General features: G+C 50.1%; 1 protein-coding gene across 2 annotated transcripts in view; it reads left to right on the top strand.

Annotated features, from left to right (window-relative positions):
* Positions 1 to 17,890, top strand: part of ATRN (attractin) — a 142,333-nt gene that overhangs the window by 48,442 nt on the left and 76,001 nt on the right. For both annotated transcript variants that reach the window (XM_032223689.1, XM_032223690.1), the window contains exons 2-9: positions 780 to 863; positions 1,672 to 1,785; positions 4,731 to 4,859; positions 8,561 to 8,766; positions 10,091 to 10,259; positions 11,871 to 11,961; positions 13,236 to 13,479; positions 16,518 to 16,701. In XM_032223689.1, the coding sequence (XP_032079580.1) occupies positions 780 to 863; positions 1,672 to 1,785; positions 4,731 to 4,859; positions 8,561 to 8,766; positions 10,091 to 10,259; positions 11,871 to 11,961; positions 13,236 to 13,479; positions 16,518 to 16,701 (1,221 nt within the window). The remainder of the gene's footprint in view (positions 1 to 779; positions 864 to 1,671; positions 1,786 to 4,730; positions 4,860 to 8,560; positions 8,767 to 10,090; positions 10,260 to 11,870; positions 11,962 to 13,235; positions 13,480 to 16,517; positions 16,702 to 17,890) is intronic.

The raw sequence follows: 17,890 nt of genomic DNA, 5'->3' as shown, positions 1-17,890 counted from the left end.
CTGTGTGTTTCAGCATAACTCAGGAACGCCTGGGCTGTTAAGTAGAGTGAGTGCAGTATCCTAGAGCGGCAATTATTTGTGATGTCAGTTCCTTCGCGGCTTCCTCTGGGAAACCTCCAGTGAACCAATGGGGAAGCGCCTGTGAATTTGGGGCAAAATGGCAGAATCTAATTGTCTCCTATAGCGTCGTTTGGAGGGTAGGAATTGGAACAATTTATGTCCAGGATGCGAGGGGTTTGTAGATATTTTCACGGCCCTCTTTTTGACTCCTGCAGTGTGCAGGTCCTCAACGGAAGGCAGGTTGGCAGCCATTGTTTCTTCTGCAGTTTTAATTATCCATTGAAGTCTGCATCTGTCTTGTTTGGGTTTCAGAGCCAAACCAGACAGTTATGGAGGTGCAGATGACAAGACTCAATCATTCCTCTGTAGAACAGAATCAGCAGCTCCTTGGGCAGTTTTAAAGCCCTCACTGCGTCTTCTGGTAGTAGCAAATTCAGAACCCCTATCAAATAGGCTTAATTCAAGGTTTTACAATAACCCCCTCCCTCAATTGTTTCTCTGTTTCAGCCTTTTGCTTCCCCCCCCCCCCCCTGTCCTTCTGCCCCTTCCCCAGTCTTCTTTCTGAATTGCACTGGCCAGACCTGCATTCCAAGCATAATTGCTGCCATTCGCTTGTAAGAAGGGAGTTAATAATCCCGATTCTTTATTTTAGGGCATTTCGGCTAGAATAAATTGTAAGTCATTAATGGAATGTTACATGTTTAGTTTTCTTTTCACAGGCTTACGGGACCATCAGGATACGTCACAGACGGGCCGGGAAATTACAAATACAAAACAAAATGCACGTGGCTTATAGAAGGAAAGTGAGTAGCCCAAGTTCCATTATTTTTATGGAATTGAATTGTCCAGAATTTTGCCTGCATATAATGACATTCCTGTTCATAATTTTAAATTCCCCCGGATCACTAATACGATCCGCCTAATGAGCGGCTGGGTGGGTGTGGCTAGGTGGCAATGTGACTGGGTGGGTGTGGCCAACTCAATGTCACTCACATCGAGGGGCACCTCGTGGGACTCTACTCACCCCTCCCCTCCCAGCCCCTCCTCCCCTGCCCACCCGGGCTCCTTAGGGCCCCAACAGGAAGCAGTTGCTGGAGCTAAGCAGCCCCCAGGAGGAAGAGTTGGCAAAAGAGCTCAGTTTTAAATTGGATCTGACCGAGAAGGAGGCTCAGCAGAAGCACCTCACTGAGGACTACCAGCATTGGTGTTCCAAGCAGAGGGAAGACGTACGGGAGTGCAAGGCCAGGTACCAGCGCCTGGAGGCTCAGCGGGCTGAGATGGTCAGCCAGTTCCAGGCCATGAGGCAGTCCCACTGGAACGAGGCCCTCCGGCTCTTCGCCACCAGCGGCTCTTCCCTCCAGCCTTCGCCCAAAGCCCTTCACCAGGAGGCCGAAGCAGACCCCAAGTCGGAATTTCTGCCCCCCACAAAAAGACCCCGAAGGGGGAGACTCTCTGCAGCAACACAAGCGTTCATTGCACGTATCCGTCCCAGGGGTCGTAATTTGAGGACCCCGGATTTAGTGCAATATATAAAAAAGGCAAATAATTTTTCTGCGAACCACCAAAAATTTTCTCACGGACTACTGATTTAATGTATTTCCTTCTTTCTAGGCCCAATTCCGTCTTGAGGCTCCGGTTCAATCACTTTGCCACCGAATGCAGCTGGGATCACCTTTACGTGTACGACGGAGACTCCATCTACGCCCCGCTACTGGCCGCTTTTAGGTAAGAGCCGGTGGGAAAACGAGAATTCCTATCGTGACCTTGGAAAGTCAGCGTTTCCTTGACGGCATTTAAGGAAGCGGATGTTTACCGGCGAATTTTTAAGGCGCTTTGCGTCCACCGGAGCGAGCTGTCGGAGGAGCCTTTTCATCTCTCCCTGCTCGGTGGGTTTATATCCTAGTTGGAGACCAGGCATTGCCATGGGAACGAGGAATGGGTGAGGAGGGAGGCTGAGGAAGGATTGAGAGAGTGGACTGGGGTTGTTTTATTGTTATCAGCTTTCCTTTTCCTTTTTTAATTCGGTTTGCATTTCTGTACTTTTCATCCTCTCCTCGTAACCCCGAGTGATCTATGGGAAAACACACACGGAGAGGAGGAAATAAAGTGAAAAATGAAAGCATCACAATAACAGCAAAACCACACCAAAAAAAATAAAACTGAGATGCAAAAGGCAGCATTAAAAAAAGCGAAAGGATCCGATTCTAGAGTTTTTGCTGCCCTACCAATGTAAACCAAATTTGCATTTACTTAGAATAAATCTAATCGAGCCACAAGTAGGTTTGTTAGGTATGTTTAATTTGGCATGAAGAGAGGACAACTGAAAGAAATGAGAACAGGGGAAAAAGTAAGAAGAAAAGGGGGAGGGAGAGAGGAAGGAATAAAAGGAAAGAAGGAAGGAAGGAAGAAAAGAGGGAGGGAGAGAGGAAAGAAAGAAAGGAGGGAGGGAGGAAGGAAGGAACCATTTATATGAAATTGTATAGGGTCTCCTGCCCAAGTAGGGGGTTGGACTACATGACCTCCAGGGTCCCTTCCAACTCTATTGCTCTATGTCAGTGTTTCTCAACCTTGGCTACTTGAAGATGTCTGGACTTCAACTTCCAGAATTCCCCAGCCAGCGAACGCTGGCTGGGGAATTCTGGGAGTTGAAGTCCAGACATCTTCAAGTAGCCAAGGTTGAGAAACACTGCTCTATGTTATTTTTGTGGTTTAAGGGATTAAGTGCCTTATCGTGGTTAATTGGCTCAGTAATAAAGATAGTCCTCAAGTTATGAACACAGCTGAACCCAACACTTCTGCTCCTAAGCGAGACAGTCAGCAAGGGAATTTTGCCCCGTCTTACGACCTTTCTTGCCACACTTGTTAAATGAATCCCTGCAGTTGTTAATCTAATAACACCATTGTTAAGTGAATCCGGCTTCCCCATTGACTTTGCCTCTCAGAAGGACGCAAAATCGGGTTCGCGTGACCCGGGAACACAGCGACCGTCATCAATATGAGTTTGTTGCCAAGCGTCGGAATTTTGAGGACGTAACCCTGGGGATGCTGCAACGGTCCTAAGTGGGAGCATCGGTCATAATAAGTCACCTTTTTCCCAGTGCCGTCGTAACTTGGAACGGTCCCTAAATGAATCCTTGCCAGCCAAGGACAGCCTGTCCGCCTGAGAAGAGTAAAAAACCGGGCATTTCTTTCCCCGACGCCAGGCAAAATCTTGTTCAGAGTGGCCTTTTCCATCCGCAGAGGTGTAATGAACCGGCTGCAACTCGGCTGTTTTTATTTACTTCACCGATTAATGAGGATTTAATTGGCCCCCCGAGTAACTCAAGCACCTACCAAACTGCCTCCTAACCTTTGCACGGAGATATGGAAGGGAGCCGTCGCCTCGGGATGAACACATGTCGACTCCTTCCTTGCTGCTTGAGAGATCGGCTGCCTGAGCTCATTCGCCGTGACGTTCCCCCGAATTGAAATAAAGACACCGAAAGAACCTTTGATTTAAAGGGCTGAACAAAGCCATGATTGCAGCGTGCGGGGTCTCCAACCCCAGCTGTTGCTGAATGTATTCGTAAGCCAGGGGCGTCAAACTCAATTTCATCCAGGGACTCATCAGGGGCTGTGATTGACCTTGGGGGAGGAGGGGCATGGCCACAAAGGGTGTGTGGCCGACTGGGTGGGTGTGGCCGACTGGGTAGGCATGGCCAGCTTGATGCCACTTTCTGGGCGTGGCCAACCGGTTGGATGTGGCTAACTGGGCGGGGATGGCCAGCTTGATGCCACTTACTGGGTTTGGCTGACCAGTGGCTGTGGCTAACCACTTACTGGGTGTGGCTGACTGGGTGGGTGTGGCTAACTGGGTTGGCGTGGCCAGCTTGATGCCACACTGGGTGTGGTCGACTAGGTTGGTGTGGCTGACTGAGTGGGCATGGCCAGCTTGATGCCACTTACTGGGTGTGGTCGAGTAGGTGGGTGTGGCTGACTTGGTGGGCATGGCCAGCTTGATGCCACTTACTGTGTGTGGTTGACTAGATGGGTGTGGATGACTGGGTGGGCATGGCCGAGGTGGCGCAGTGGTTAAATGCAGCACTGCAGGCTACTTCAGCTGACTGCAGTTCTGCAGTTTGGCTGTTCAAATCTCACCGGCTCAAGGTTGACTCAGCCTTCCATCCTTCCGAGGTGGGTAAAATGAGGACCCAGATTGTGGGGGGCAATATGCTGACTCTGTAAACCGCTTAGAGAGGGCTGAAAGTCCTAGGAAACGGTATATAAGTCTAACTGCTATTGCTATTGCTATGGCCAGCTTGATGCCACTTACTGGGTGTGGTTGACTAGGTGGGTGTGGCCGACTGGGTGGGTGTGGCCAGCTTGATGCCACTTGCTGGGCATGGCTGACTGGGTGGGTGTGGCTAACTAAAAATTATTAAGGTGAGATGTTTGTAAAGCGAGTTTTGCCCCATTTTATGACCTTTCTCACTGTAGTCGTTAAGTGAATCATGGCAATTGATAACTTAGTCACCCGGTTGTTAAGGGAGTCCAGCTTACCAAGTCACTTTTTTTCCCAGTGCCAGTGTGACGTTGAATGGCCACTAAATGAAGTGTTGTAAGTCATTTTAACCTGCTCTGTGTTTTCAACCCCGTGTTCGGTTATTTCATCCTCACCTTCTTCCTTTTAGCGGCCTGATTGTTCCCGAGCGGGAGAGCAACGAGACGGTCCCTGAAGTTACGGCCACCTCTGGCTATGCCCTCCTCCATTTCTTCAGTGACGCTGCTTACAACTTGACCGGCTTCAACATCACCTACCAGTAAGATACCCCACCTTCGCCCTTCCTCCCCCCAGACTTTGTACAGGTAGTCCTCAACCTACGACCCCGAAATTTCAAAATTGCTAAACCCAGACACTTGTTTTATTCCATGTTGCTAACCTTGCCGCTGTCGTTAAGTGAATCACTGCCCTTTTTAAGATAGGAACACAGTTGTTAAACAAATCCGGCTTCCCCTTTGACTTTGCTTGTCAGAAGGTCATAAAAGAGGATCACACGATCCCCGGGACACTGTGACCGTCGTAAATACGAGTCCGTTGCCAAGCGGGTGAATTTTGATCACGTGACCAGAGTGGAGCGCTGCAAGAACGGTCGTAAGCTTGAAAAACAGTCACAGGTCCCTTTTTCCGGTGCCCTTGAAAGTTCGAACGGTCGCTAAACGAAACGGATAAGTCAAGGACTACCTGTATAAAAAGCTATTTGGTATAAAAGGAATGTTATCATACAATTGCATCAGGAAGGTCCTTCAAAGTGACGCTCTTGTAAGACTTACGGAAAAGTGACTCACCTGAATCAGAAAAGGTGATATCTAAATATTGTGGAAGCCTCAGTGGCCAAGACGCTGATCTTGTCGGTCAGAAAAGTCGGCAGTTCGCCGGTTCGAATCCCTAGCGCTGCGTAAGCTCCCGTTCCTCGTCCCAGCTTCTGCCAACCTAGCAGTTCGAAAGCAGGTAAAAATGCAAGTAGAAAAATAGGAGCCATCTTTGGTGGGAAGGGAACAGCGTTCCGAGCGGCTTCGGCATTGAGTCATGCCGGCCACATGACCACAGAGACTCTTCGGACAGCGCTGGCCCTTCGGCTTTGAAACGGAGATGAGCACCGCCCCCTAGAGTCGGGAACGAGTGGCATGTATGCGCGAGGGGAACCTTTACCTTAAATATTGTGGCCAGATAGGTAGAAAGTAGAGAGGCCGGAATGAGTCGTTCATGGCTATAGATAGTTCTCTGAACTACTCAAAATTTCTGCTACCGGTTCTCCAGAACTGATCAGAACCGGCTGAATCCCCGCTCTGGACTGTGAAGATTGGGACTCCCTTTGATTGCTTCCTTTCGCCCTGCACATCCCTTCTATCTCCGTACGGAGCGCACGCGCCCTCCGTTTTCTGGATGTGCAGCTGGGGACAGGCAGACAGAATCTGGAATCCGAGGAACAGCAGCGCCACCTTGTGGTCGCTCTCAGAATGTCACCGTCAAAGTCATTCAGAAGAGCCAAGGTTGAAGGACGTAGTTGTACCACGTTTTCCCGAAAATAAGACAGGGCCTTCTTTTCTTTGGACCCCCGAAATAAGCGCTTGGCCTTATTTTCGGGGAGGCCTTGTTATTTTTGAGGCGCGGGAGGCGGCGAGCGTGGTCACCTCGTGGCTGCTGCTGTGTTGCAATATTTTCATACGCTCAAAAGCCCGATTGGGCTTTTTATCCGGGGAGGATATTATATTTGGGGGAAAACAGGGTATTAGAGGGCTGACCTGTCCAGAGGGGATGAACAATTCCTCCAGAATGGGCTCCCTTGGCTGGCAGGATCTCGTGCTACCACTGGCATTCCCTGAATTGAAATCCCTGGGAATTGCAGGCAAAGGCTTCTTGGATTGGTGGAAATAAACCCACCAGTCGTTCAATGCCTTAATTCAGTGTTTCTCAACCTTGGCAACTTGAAGATGTCTGGACTTCAACTCCCAGGTTAACAACGCTTAGCGTCTAGTCCAGTGTTTCTCAACCTTGGCAACTTGAAGATGTCTGGACTTCAACTCCCAGAATTCCCCAGCCAGCGAATGCTGGCTGGGAAATTCTGGGAGTTGAAGTCCGGACATCTTCAAGTTGCCAAGGTTGAGAAACACTGCCTTAATTCTCCTGACTCTCAGGAAGAGGGAAGAGGATCTCTGGTTGATCTCGAGAACAGTCTTCCTCAACGTGGCCGTTTGAAGACGGCTGGACTTCCAATAGCCACAATTCCCCAACCAGCAGAATCAGAAAGTGTTCAGATATTCCTAGTACAGGGATGGCTAACCGGTTTGTCGCCGTGTGCCAAAAGCGCAAGCGCGCACGACAGAGCACATGCGACTCCCCCCCCCACATGCCCCTCACCCCCTGCGCATGCACGCGTGACAATCCCCGCGCTCCCCTCACGCCTGGGGACTCGCAGGCCTCCCTGAAGCCTCCTGGTACCAAAAACAGGCCACGGGGGAGTGGGCCGCACGACCCCCGCAACCCCCCAATCATGCGTACACTTCTCCCCATGCCTCACGAGGCGCATTTGCAGCAGAGACCCAAAAATCAATCAGGAGGCTCATGCACATGTGCGGTGGAGCCGAGCTGGGGCGACCGGCTCAAATGCCCGCAGGGAGGGCTCTGGCTTGCCGTAGGTTTGCCCTCGCGGACCCAGTGGGCTGCCTCTCTGGTGGACCACCCCCTTTGCACACAGGGGTTTCTCCCCCCCCTCTGTTTATTTCCAATCTTTGTGATGCTCTTGCGAAGTTGCCCCTGTGGCTTTGGTCGGAAGTTGCTTCCTGGCCTTCCGAAGTCGGAGGGGTGAATGCCTCGGAGTGACTTGATCCGTTCCTTGGTTTCTTCTGAAAGTCTCTTTCATTGGAAAAGGATATTTGTCGCTCAGGGGTGAACTGGGGGGCACTTGGGGCTCTCTGAGTGAGCCTGTTGGTTTTCTTGCAGACATCTCCTGACCCAGCTAGGTAACATCACCAGGGGTAGCCTGCGAGAAAACCACCCACCTCAGTCCCAAGGGCGCTACAGTTGTTGTTGTTGTTGTTGTCCTCCTCTTCCCCCTTCCCCCATCCACAAAGCCCACTCCTCCTCCTCCTCCTCCTCCTCCTCCTCCTCCTTCTCTCTCCTTCCCCTCTCCCCTACTCCCTTCTAGCACTGATGACCTTATCTAGAATCATGAAGGGTCTGCAAGGAAACAGTCAAGCTCAGAGAGCACCAAGGACCACCCCCCCATAGTCCTCCTCCTGCTTCCCCCCTCCACAAAGCCCACACCCTCCTAGCACTGATGATGTTCCCTAGTTGGGTCATGAAACGTCTGCAAGAAAACCACCCGGCTCAGATAGCACCAAGACAACACCATAGTCATCGTCTTCCTCCTCCTCCTCCTCCTTTCCTCCTCTTCCTCCCCCTGCTCCCCTTCCTCTCCTCAAACTGCACTTCCTTCTAGCACTGATGATATTGCCTAGTTGGGTCATGAGACGTCTGCAAGAAAACCACCCACCTCAGAGAGCACCAAGGACCCTACAATCCTCTCCCTCTCCCTCCCTCCGTCCTCCCATTTCTTCTCCTCTCCTCCTTTCCTCCCCCTCCCTCCTCCCCTACTTCTTTTCAACTCCCCCTCCCTTCTAGCACTGATGATGTTCCCTAGTTGGGTCATGAAACGCCTGCAAGGAAACCCCACCCAGCTAAGGGAGCATCAAGGAGGCCTCCTTTCAACCCCCGAGCTGCTCTTTTCTAAAATCTTTTCTAAAAATGTAGCTGCAACTTAACATTTTTTCTTTGCGTAGCCTTGGGAAACCCTGTGGAAAAGGGGAGTATTATTATTATTACTTTTACCTTGAACCACCTGTGCACTGAGGTATGATTCACTGGAGCGGAGGGAGGATTCTTGAGCTCCGGGGTCCAGTTATCCTGCCAGAGGCTGGTAAAAGGAAAGCACTGATTCGAATCTTGGGATTCTCTCTGCAGCTTCAACGTCTGCCCCCAGAACTGCTCGGGCAGAGGAGAATGTCGCCCTGGGAATGGCAGCCAAGCGGTGGAGTGCGAGTGTTGGGAACACTGGAAAGGAGAGGCCTGCGATATTCCCAATTGCCCGGAAGACTGTGGCTTTCCGGAAAGGGGCCAGTGCAGCGCGAACGGAACTCAGGGCTGCGTCTGTTACCCTGGTTGGCAAGGTAGGTGAAGAGCCTCAGTCGCACAGCTGGGCATCGGATGCCATGAGATGCTTTTAACTGCACCCCCCCTGCACCGCTTTTCTAAGCAAATATCGACACTTCCTCCCAGAGGTCTTCGAAGGAGGAGATCCATTCTAGTCTCTGGCCGGGGTCTCCCCAACAGGGAGAGAAAAGGACCTGGAAATGAAAACATCGCCATGGGGCTCAAAAGCAAAAGCAAAAAAAGAGAAATAAAACTGAGATGCAAAAGGCAGCATAAAAAAGAAAGAAAGAAAGAAAGAAAGAATCCGATTCTAGAATTTTTGTTGTCCTTCCAATGTAAACCGGATTTGCAATTAGTTAGAATAGAATCTAAAGCCACAAGTAGGTTTGTTAGGTATGTTTAATCTTAATTTGGCATGAAGAAAGGACAACTGAAAGAAATGAGAAAAGGAAAGAAAAGGGGGAGGGGGGAAGAAAAGAGGAAGGGGGAGAAAAAGGAAGGAAGGAAAAAGGAAAGGGAGGCAGGGAGGGAGGAACCATTTATCTACAATACAATACAATTCAATACAATTCAATACAATACAATCGATACAACGCAATACAATCAATACAACGCAATACAACGCAATACAACACAATACAACACAATACAACACAATACAATCAACACAACACAATACAATCCAATACAATCCAATCAAAACAATACAATACAATACAATCAATACAATACAATAAATACAACACAACACAACACAATACAATACAACACAACACAACTGGAAGGGACCTTGGAGGTCTTCTAGTCCAACCCCCTGCCTAGGCAGGAAACCCTATCCCGTTTCAGAGAAATGGCTATCCAACATCTTCTTAAAGACTTCCAGTGTTGGGGCATTCACAGCTTCTGGAGGCAAGCTGTGGTATAGGCGTCCTGCCCAAGCAGGGGGTTGGACTAGATGACCTCCAAGGTCCCGTCCAACTCCATTATTCTCTGTTCTATGAACTGGGCCACAGAAGCGGTAGGCAAGGGCGTGTACATTTGCGTGCACCGCTTGCAGCAGGTGAGTGTGTACGCCCTCCGTTTGCACGCGTCTTCAGGTTCAGGTCCAAAGTTTCAGCTCCCAATAGGCCGTCCTCATTTAGCAACCACAGTTGGCACTGGCAACTCAGTCGTTAAGTGTGGCGGTCCCTGCGTGAGGGTACGTTATCGCAGTCATGAATATTTTAACGCAAACTCACTCAACGACAGAAATTGCGGGGAGGGGGGGGGCTGACTTGTAGCCATAAGTGGAGGATGCTATATGACGATACCCAAGGGCGTAACGTCTTTTGCCCCCCGTAGGTGTCGATTGCTCGGTTCCTGTTCCGGCCAACCGTTCCTTTTGGACCCGGGAGGAGTTCTACATCCCCAAACTCCCGCGAGCCTCTCACAAAGCCTTGGTCCAAGACGATCTCATGTGGGTGATTGGTGGCTACATGTTCAATCACACGGACTCTCAGATGGTCTTGGCGTGAGTAGAAGGACTTCCTTCCGGGAGGATTTTTAAACGGGGAATGAAATGTAAATTTCTGCAGATTAAATCCAGCAAGGTCTCCACACTAGAAATGGTTCTAACGGAGGCCAGCTCCTCCCCTCAAACCCCACTCCCTTCTAGCAGTGATGATGTTACCCAGTTGGGCCATGAAATGTCTGTGAAAAAACTAGCAAACTTAGAGAGCAACAAGGATTCCTCAGTTGTTCTCCTCCTCCTCCTCCTCCTCCTCCAACCCCACTCCCTTCTAGCAGTGATGATGTTACCTAGTTGGGCCATGAAATGTCTGTGAAAAAACTTGCAAACTTAGAGAGCACCAAGGATCCGTCAGTTCTCCTCCCCCCTCCTCCTCTTCCTCCTCTTCCTCCTCTTCCTCCTCCTCCTCCTCCTCCTCCTCCTCCTCCTCCTCCTCCTCCTCCTCCTCCTCCTCCTCAAACCCCACTCCCTTCTAGCAGTGATGATGTTACCTAGTTGGGCCATGAAATGTCTGTGAAAAAACTTGCAAACTTAGAGAGCACCAAGGATCCGTCAGTTCTCCTCCCCCCTCCTCCTCTTCCTCCTCTTCCTCCTCTTCCTCCTCTTCCTCCTCCTCCTCCTCCTCCTCCTCCTCCTCCTCCTCCTCAAACCCCACTCCCTTCTAGCAGTGATGATGTTACCTAGTTGGGCCATGAAATGTCTGTGAAAAAACTAGCAAACTTAGAGAGTATCAAGGATTCCTCAGTTCTCCTCCCCCCTCCTCCTCTTCCTCCTCTTCCTCCTCTTCTCCTCCTCCTCCTCCTCCTCCTCCTCCTCCTCCTCCTCCTCCTCCTCTCCTCAAATCCCAGTCCCTTCTAGCACTGATGATGCTACCTAGCTGGGCCAAGAAACATCTGCAAGAAGACAACCACACTCAGAAAGCACCAAGACCCCCACAGTCCTCCACCTCCTCCTCCCCTCAAACCCCCCCTCCCATCTAGCACTGATGATGTTACCTAGTTGGCCCATGAAGCGCCTGCAAGAAAACCACGAATGTCAGAAACCAGCAAGATCTCCCTCCTCCTCCATTCCACAACCCTCCCTCCCTTCTGGCACCAATAATGTTCCCTAGTTGGCTCATGAAAACCCACAAAGGGGTGAGAGGACCCCCGAGGACCCCACCGCTCAACCCCTCAGCTACCAATATTCTCCTTTATTCATTTTCTGAGTCTTTAGCGTTTCCCGAAAACGACACGGGGGTAGAGAAAACGTGGACATTGACGCCTTATGTGTGTAGATCCTTAAGTTTCCTAGAGGTGGCGCTGCGTCGTCTTCGGCTCCCTGCAGCAATTTCCACGCGGGGTGTGTGTGTGTGAGGTTGCTATTAAACCCTCCCGTTTCCATCGTTTCCCTCCATGAATAGTTTTGGGCATTAGCGCCAACGGTTTCTTCGCTATGAAAAAAAAAAAGGGCAGAATAAGCCGATCCCTAAATCAGCTTTACTTTTATTGACATCGCAGGTTCCCCCATAAAACACCTCCTGCGTATCCCACGGCTACCTTTATTTCCCTCCTTCGTTGCGGCTTTGTCCTCCTGTGCGAAAGGCCTCGTGTCTTTGTGCTTTTTATCGCACAGGTATAATCTGCAGTCCAGAGAATGGATGACCCTGAGCAGCACTGTGAACACCGTGGGAATCCGATACGGGCATTCAATCGCCTTGCACCAAGTAAGTTTCCCCTTTTCTTCCTTTTGCCTTTGTGAGACTTCTCCCATTTGGCTCGGATATGAAATCAGCACAGGGAGTCCTCGAGTCACAATGGCGCCTTTAGTGACCGTTTGGAGTTACAATGGCACTGAAAACATGGCTGTGTTTCACACTTTTGACCATTGCAGCATCCGCCGTGGTCCCCTGATTAAAATTCAGGGGCCTGAATTGCAACGGACTCGTATTTATGACCGCCGCAGTGTCCCACAATCGCCTTTTGGCGAGCAAAGTCCGTGGGGGAAGCCTGATTCACTTAACAACGGGGTCCCTAAGTTAAGAAGTTCAGTGATCTTACTTAACAACCATGTCAAGAAAAGTCGTGCAATGGGGGAATATCCATATTTAACAAATGTCTCCCTTAACGACAGAAATCTGGGGGGTCCATTGTGGTTGTAAATCGAGGACTACCTGTAAAATCAAGGGTGAACGTAGTAATCTGGGAAAAAATTGCCCCGGTCCCTTTTTGTTCTTGCATTTTTTAAATACAGGTAATCCTCGACTTACAACCACAATTGATCCCCAAATTCCTGTCGCTAAGGGAGACTTACAACAGTCCAGTTACTGACCATTCAAAGTTACAACAACACTGAAAAAAGAGACTTATCCACATGGTCATGTGGATCAAAATTTGGGCACTTGGCAACTTGTTCCTATTTATGACGGTCACAGTGTCCCGGGATCACGTGATCCCCTTTTGCGACCTTCTGATGAGCAAAGTCAATGGGGGAGCCAGATTCACTTAACAACCAGGTTAACTAATAGAACAACTGCAGTGGTTCACTTAACCATCGTGGAAAGAAAGGTTAACAGTTGTCTCACTTAGCAACTGAAATGTTGGGCTCAATTGTGGTCGTAAGTGGAGGAATGCCTGTTATAACTCCGGGTAGAATCCTAGCTTGTTCATCAATGCTGTCAGGGTAATGATTTAAGAGCTGACCAGCTGCTACGATGATGTAATGCTGAGAATGAGTCTGCAAGGTTTTTGGGGCTGTTATCACTTTAAGAGCCTGTAATAAGAAGAGGCCCTGTTGGCATCTTCGTCTGTGCTTCCTTGCTGTAATTGCTGATTGCTGTTTGTTTGAGGTCCGACTATGTGTATGTATATATTCTTTGTAGATAAAATCACTTATTTAAATACAAACCTCTGTTTACTGTATTTACTCTCGAGTTGTCTCACATAGTCACACTGTGCGCACTCTGACGAAAGCCCTCTCTCTGCAACCTGTTTCTTCTAGAACAAAATCTACATGTACGGAGGAAAGATAGATGAAAGCGGCAACGTAACCACGGAGCTCTGGGTCTTCCACATCTCCAACCATTCCTGGGTCCCCCTGGCGCCGAAGGCCAAGGAGCAGTACGCCGTGGTGGGTCACTCCGCCCACATGGTCACCCTGCAGGACGGCACGGCGGTAATGCTGGTCCTCTTCGGGCATTGCCCTCTTTACGGCTATATCAGCAGCGTGCAGGAGTACAATCTAGGTGAGTGCTGGCTTGGCCTGACTTTCACTCTTGGGTAGAATAACAGAGTCAGAAGGGACCCTTGGAGGTCTTCTAGTCCAGCCCCCTGCTCAGGCAGGAGACCCTGCACCATTTCAGACAAATGGCAGTCCAGTCTTTTCTTAAAAACCTCCAGTGATGGAGCATCCACAACTTCTGGTGGCAGGCTGTTCCACTGGTTAATTGTTCTCACAGGAAATTTCTCCTTAGTTCTAGGTTGCTTCTCTGCTTTATTAGACTTAGAACTTAGAACCCCACAGTCGTCGTCCTTCTCCTCCTCTTCCTCCTCCTACCCCTCCTCCCTCTCCCCCTCCTCCCCTGCCTTTCCCTCCTCCTCCCGCTCCCCCTCCTCCTTTCCACAAACCCCCACTCCCTTCCATTACTCATGATGTTCCCTAGTTGAGTCATGATACATCTGCAAGAAAACCACCAAGCTCAGAGAGCACCAAGGACCCCACAGTCCTCCTCCTCCTCCTCCCAATACCCACTCCCTTCTATAACTGATGATGTTCCCTAGTTGGGTCGTGAAACATCTGCAAGAAAACCACCAAGCTCAGAGAGCACCAAGGACCCCACAGTCCTCCTCCTCCTCCTCCTCCTCCTCCTCCTCCTCCCAATACCCACTCCCTTCTATAACTGATGATGTTCCCTAGTTGGATCGTGAAACATCTGCAAGAAAACAACCCAGCTCAGAGAGCACCAAGGACCCCACAGTCCTCCTCCTCCTCTTCCTCCTCCTCCTGCTCCCCCTCCTCCTTTCCACAAACCCCCACTCCCTTCCATTACTCGTGATGTTCCCTAGTTGAGTCAACATCTGCAAGAAAACCACCAAGCTCCGAGAGCACCAAAGACCCTTCATTTCCACCCTGAGCTACAAATATTTTCCTTTATTAATTTCCCTCACGGCTTCTCCCTTAGCCTCCCAGCCTCCCTTGGCAGAGATTCCCCTCTCATATCTTTGGCATTCTTCTTTGCTTTTTTCCCAGCTCTCGTGGTTTCCATCTCTTTCTCCTTGATCCGGTATGAACCGTAAATCCTCTTGAGCCGAGCTGCGTACTTCTCTCTAGTGTTGCATTTTTGTGCCCGAATCTCTTAGGCCGCAGGGTAGAGACAAACAATGAGATAGAAGTGCCTAACACAAACGGCATATTAGCTCTTTAACGTCCTGTGTGCGTAGCCTGTGTGTTTGTGCGTGTAGCAACAGAGCTTCTGTCCCAAAGGTGCTTTTTTCAAGAGGCACCTGGACTTTTTGGTTTTTTCATTGAAGACGTTTCTTCTCTCATCCAAGAAGCTTCTTCAGCTCTGCCTGGATGGCGGGGAAGGGGGTTCACCGACAAATGTGCGCTCGACAAAATCGCGCCGACGAAACCGCGCCGAGAAAACCGCGAGGTCGAAATAGCGCCGACGAATGAGCGCAGAAGTGTGCCGACAAAAGCGTGCCTTCAACAAACAACTAATAACAACCTAATAACCCTAAACCTAACCCTGAACCTAACCCTTACCTTAACTTAAATCGCGGTTTTGTCGGTGCGTTGTTGTGGGCGCATTTATGATGTCGTGGTGTTCTCGCCGCGGTTTCATCGGCGCACATTTGTCGGGTCACGGGGGAAGGGAAGGATTGATACTCCTTGCAGACAGCTGGTCATTTGCATCCTTTTCAGGGGGTCTTTGAAGCACTCGGAGGTTTTATCCTGTGTCCTCAGAGTCACCTGAGTGGTGCAAATGGTTCCTTTTTTCCTCTGGGAAATCCGTTCCTTCTCCCACACCATTCAAAGGCTCTTCATCCCAAATTGTATCGCTACAAGCCTGTAGACATTCTCAGTCACGGTTGCCCCAAAGGTGCTTTTTTCAGGGGGCTCTACCCTGTCAAGAGTTGAAGAAGCTCCTTGGATGAGAAGCGAGACGTCTTCAAAGAAAAACAAGAAAGTCCTGTTGCCTCCAGAAAAAGCACCTTTGGATGCAACCACAGCCTAGATCAGTGTTTCTCAACCTTGGCAACTTGAAGATGTCTGGACTTCAAGTCCCAGAATTCCCCAGCCAGCGAATGCTGGCTGGGGAATTCTGGGACTTGAAGTCCAGACATCTTCAAGTTGCCAAGGTTGAGAAACACTGGCCTAGATGACTTGAGAGCATCTCTACGGACTTTGAACAGTACTTTGAACTTCAGTTTGTCATCCAGATGTAGCGTAACCCCCACATGCGCATGCATGCTCCCCCCCCCCCCCCAATGCACGCCACACTACTCGCCTCCAAACTGAGCTTGGTATTTCCTCTGGGAAACCGGAGGAGACCGTTTTTGCCCTCCCCAGGATTCAGGGAAGCCTCCGGAGCCTGGGGAGGGCTAAAAATCGCCCGAGGTGGTGCAGTGGTTAGGGTGCAGTACTGCAGGCCACTTCAGCTGACTGCTAGTTCAGCAGTTCAGTGGTTCAAATCTCACCGGCTCAAGGTTGACTCAGCCTTCCATCCTTCCGAGGTGGGTGAAATGAGGACCCAGACTGTGGAGGCGATATGCTGACTCTGTAAACCGCTTAGAGAGGGCTGAAAGCCCTATGAAGCGGTATATAAGTCTAACTGCTATTGCTAAAAATGGGGCCAATGGGCCAACCGGAAGTTCGGAAACGAACTTTGGGCCCATTTTTTGCCCTCCCCAGGCTCTGGAGGCTTCCCTGAATCCTGGGGAGGGCAAAAACAGCCTTTCCTGGCCCTCCGGAAGGCCAAAAATCAGCTGGCCATCATGCACATGAACCCTGGAGCTGACGGCTCGCGTGTCGGCAGATATGGCTCCATGTGCCACCTGTGCCACACATGGCATAGGTTCGCCATCACAGCTCTAGGTCCTCAGAGGCGTCTCTTCTTCTCCGCTGTCCCTCCAGGACAGGTTTCAGTCCGAAGGCCTCCCGAGAGCAGTTTGTCCGGCTGGATTTCCGTGAGGCTCAGCAGAGCTTGCTTTTTTCCCCCGGCCGGTCTCGCTGCGACGCTTCCGTCTCCTCACTCACCTCCGCCCTTTCCTTCTCTCCCAGCCACCAACACCTGGAGCATTTTACAAACCCGAGGAGCCCTGGTGCAAGGGGGCTACGGCCACAGCAGCGTCTACGACGAGAGCTCCCACTCCATCTATACGCACGGGGGTTACAAGGCCTTCAGCGCTAACAAATACAGGCTGACGGACGATCTGTACAAGTACGAAGTTCATAAGTACAAGTGGTAAGTACATGCATGGAGTGGCGAAGTCTGGTGTGCGTCTGTGCGTCTGTGTGGGAGTTGCAGCTTAGTTGTGATTCTCCCTCAGAGAGTAGCTGGCCACTTGAGTTTCTTCTAGGTTTTCAGCTCCCGAAGCACTTGTGAAGCGATAGATAAGTCTAAGTGCTATTGCTATTCTCTCTCTTTCCCCACTTCCCTCCCTCTCTCCTCCCTTTGGGTCTTTTTCTTTCTCCCTTTCTTTTCCTTCCTTCCCTCTGCTGTCTTCGTCTTTCCCTTCTTTTTCCATGTTTTACTTTCTCCTGCTCCCTCCCTCTCTTATTTCCCTTTCTCTTTTTCCCTCCCTCTTCTTTCATCTCCTCCCTCCTTTTCATTTCTTCTTTTCTTTCCTTCCCTCTGCTGTCTCCTTCCTTCCCTTCTTTTTTCCCATTTTTTCCTTTCTCCTGTTCCCTCTGTCTCTTATTTCTGTTCTCTTTTTCTCTCCCTCTTCTTCCCTCTCCTTCCTTCCTCTGCTCTTTCCCTTTCTTTCTTTCTTTCTTTCTTTCTTTCTTTCTTTCTTTCTTTCTTTCTACTTTCTTTCTTTTCCTCCCTCCCTCCCACCCTGCTTTCCTTTCCTTTCTGTTCCTTTCCTTCCCTCTACTGTTTTCTTCCTTCTCTTCTTTTTCCCATTTTTGCTCTCTCCTGGTCCCTCCATCTCTTATTTCTTTTCTCTTTTTCTCTCCTTCTTTTCTCTCCTCCCTCCCTCCTTTTTCTTTCTCTTATTCTCTCTTTCTTTCTCCCTCTTGTAAGAGCCTGGTGGCGCGGTGGTTAGAATGCAGCATTGCAGGCTGACACTGCTCACTGCCAGGAGTTTGATCCTCACCGGCTCAAGGTTGACTCAGCCTTCCATCCTTCCGAGGTGGGTAAAATGAGGACCCAGATTGTTGTGGGCAAGAGGCTGACTCTGTAAACCGCTTAGAGAGGGCTGGAAAAGACTGTGAAGCGGTATATAAGTCTAAGGGCTATTGCTGTTTCCTTCCTTCCTTCCTTCCTTCCTTCCTTCCTTCCTTCCCTCCCTCCCTCCCTCCCTCCCTCCCTCCCTCCTTCCCTCCATCCCTCTCTTAATTCCCTTTCTCATTCTCTTTCCTGTTGACATGGTGATTAGAATGTAGTATTGCAGGCTAATTCTGCCAACTGCCAGGAGTTCGATCCTGAC

This window comes from Thamnophis elegans, chromosome 9 (genome assembly GCF_009769535.1).
Source record: "Thamnophis elegans isolate rThaEle1 chromosome 9, rThaEle1.pri, whole genome shotgun sequence".
Taxonomy (NCBI): Eukaryota; Metazoa; Chordata; class Lepidosauria; order Squamata; family Colubridae; genus Thamnophis; species Thamnophis elegans.
Note: the sequence above shows the minus strand (reverse complement) of the source record. Positions and strands in the feature narration are given on the sequence as shown.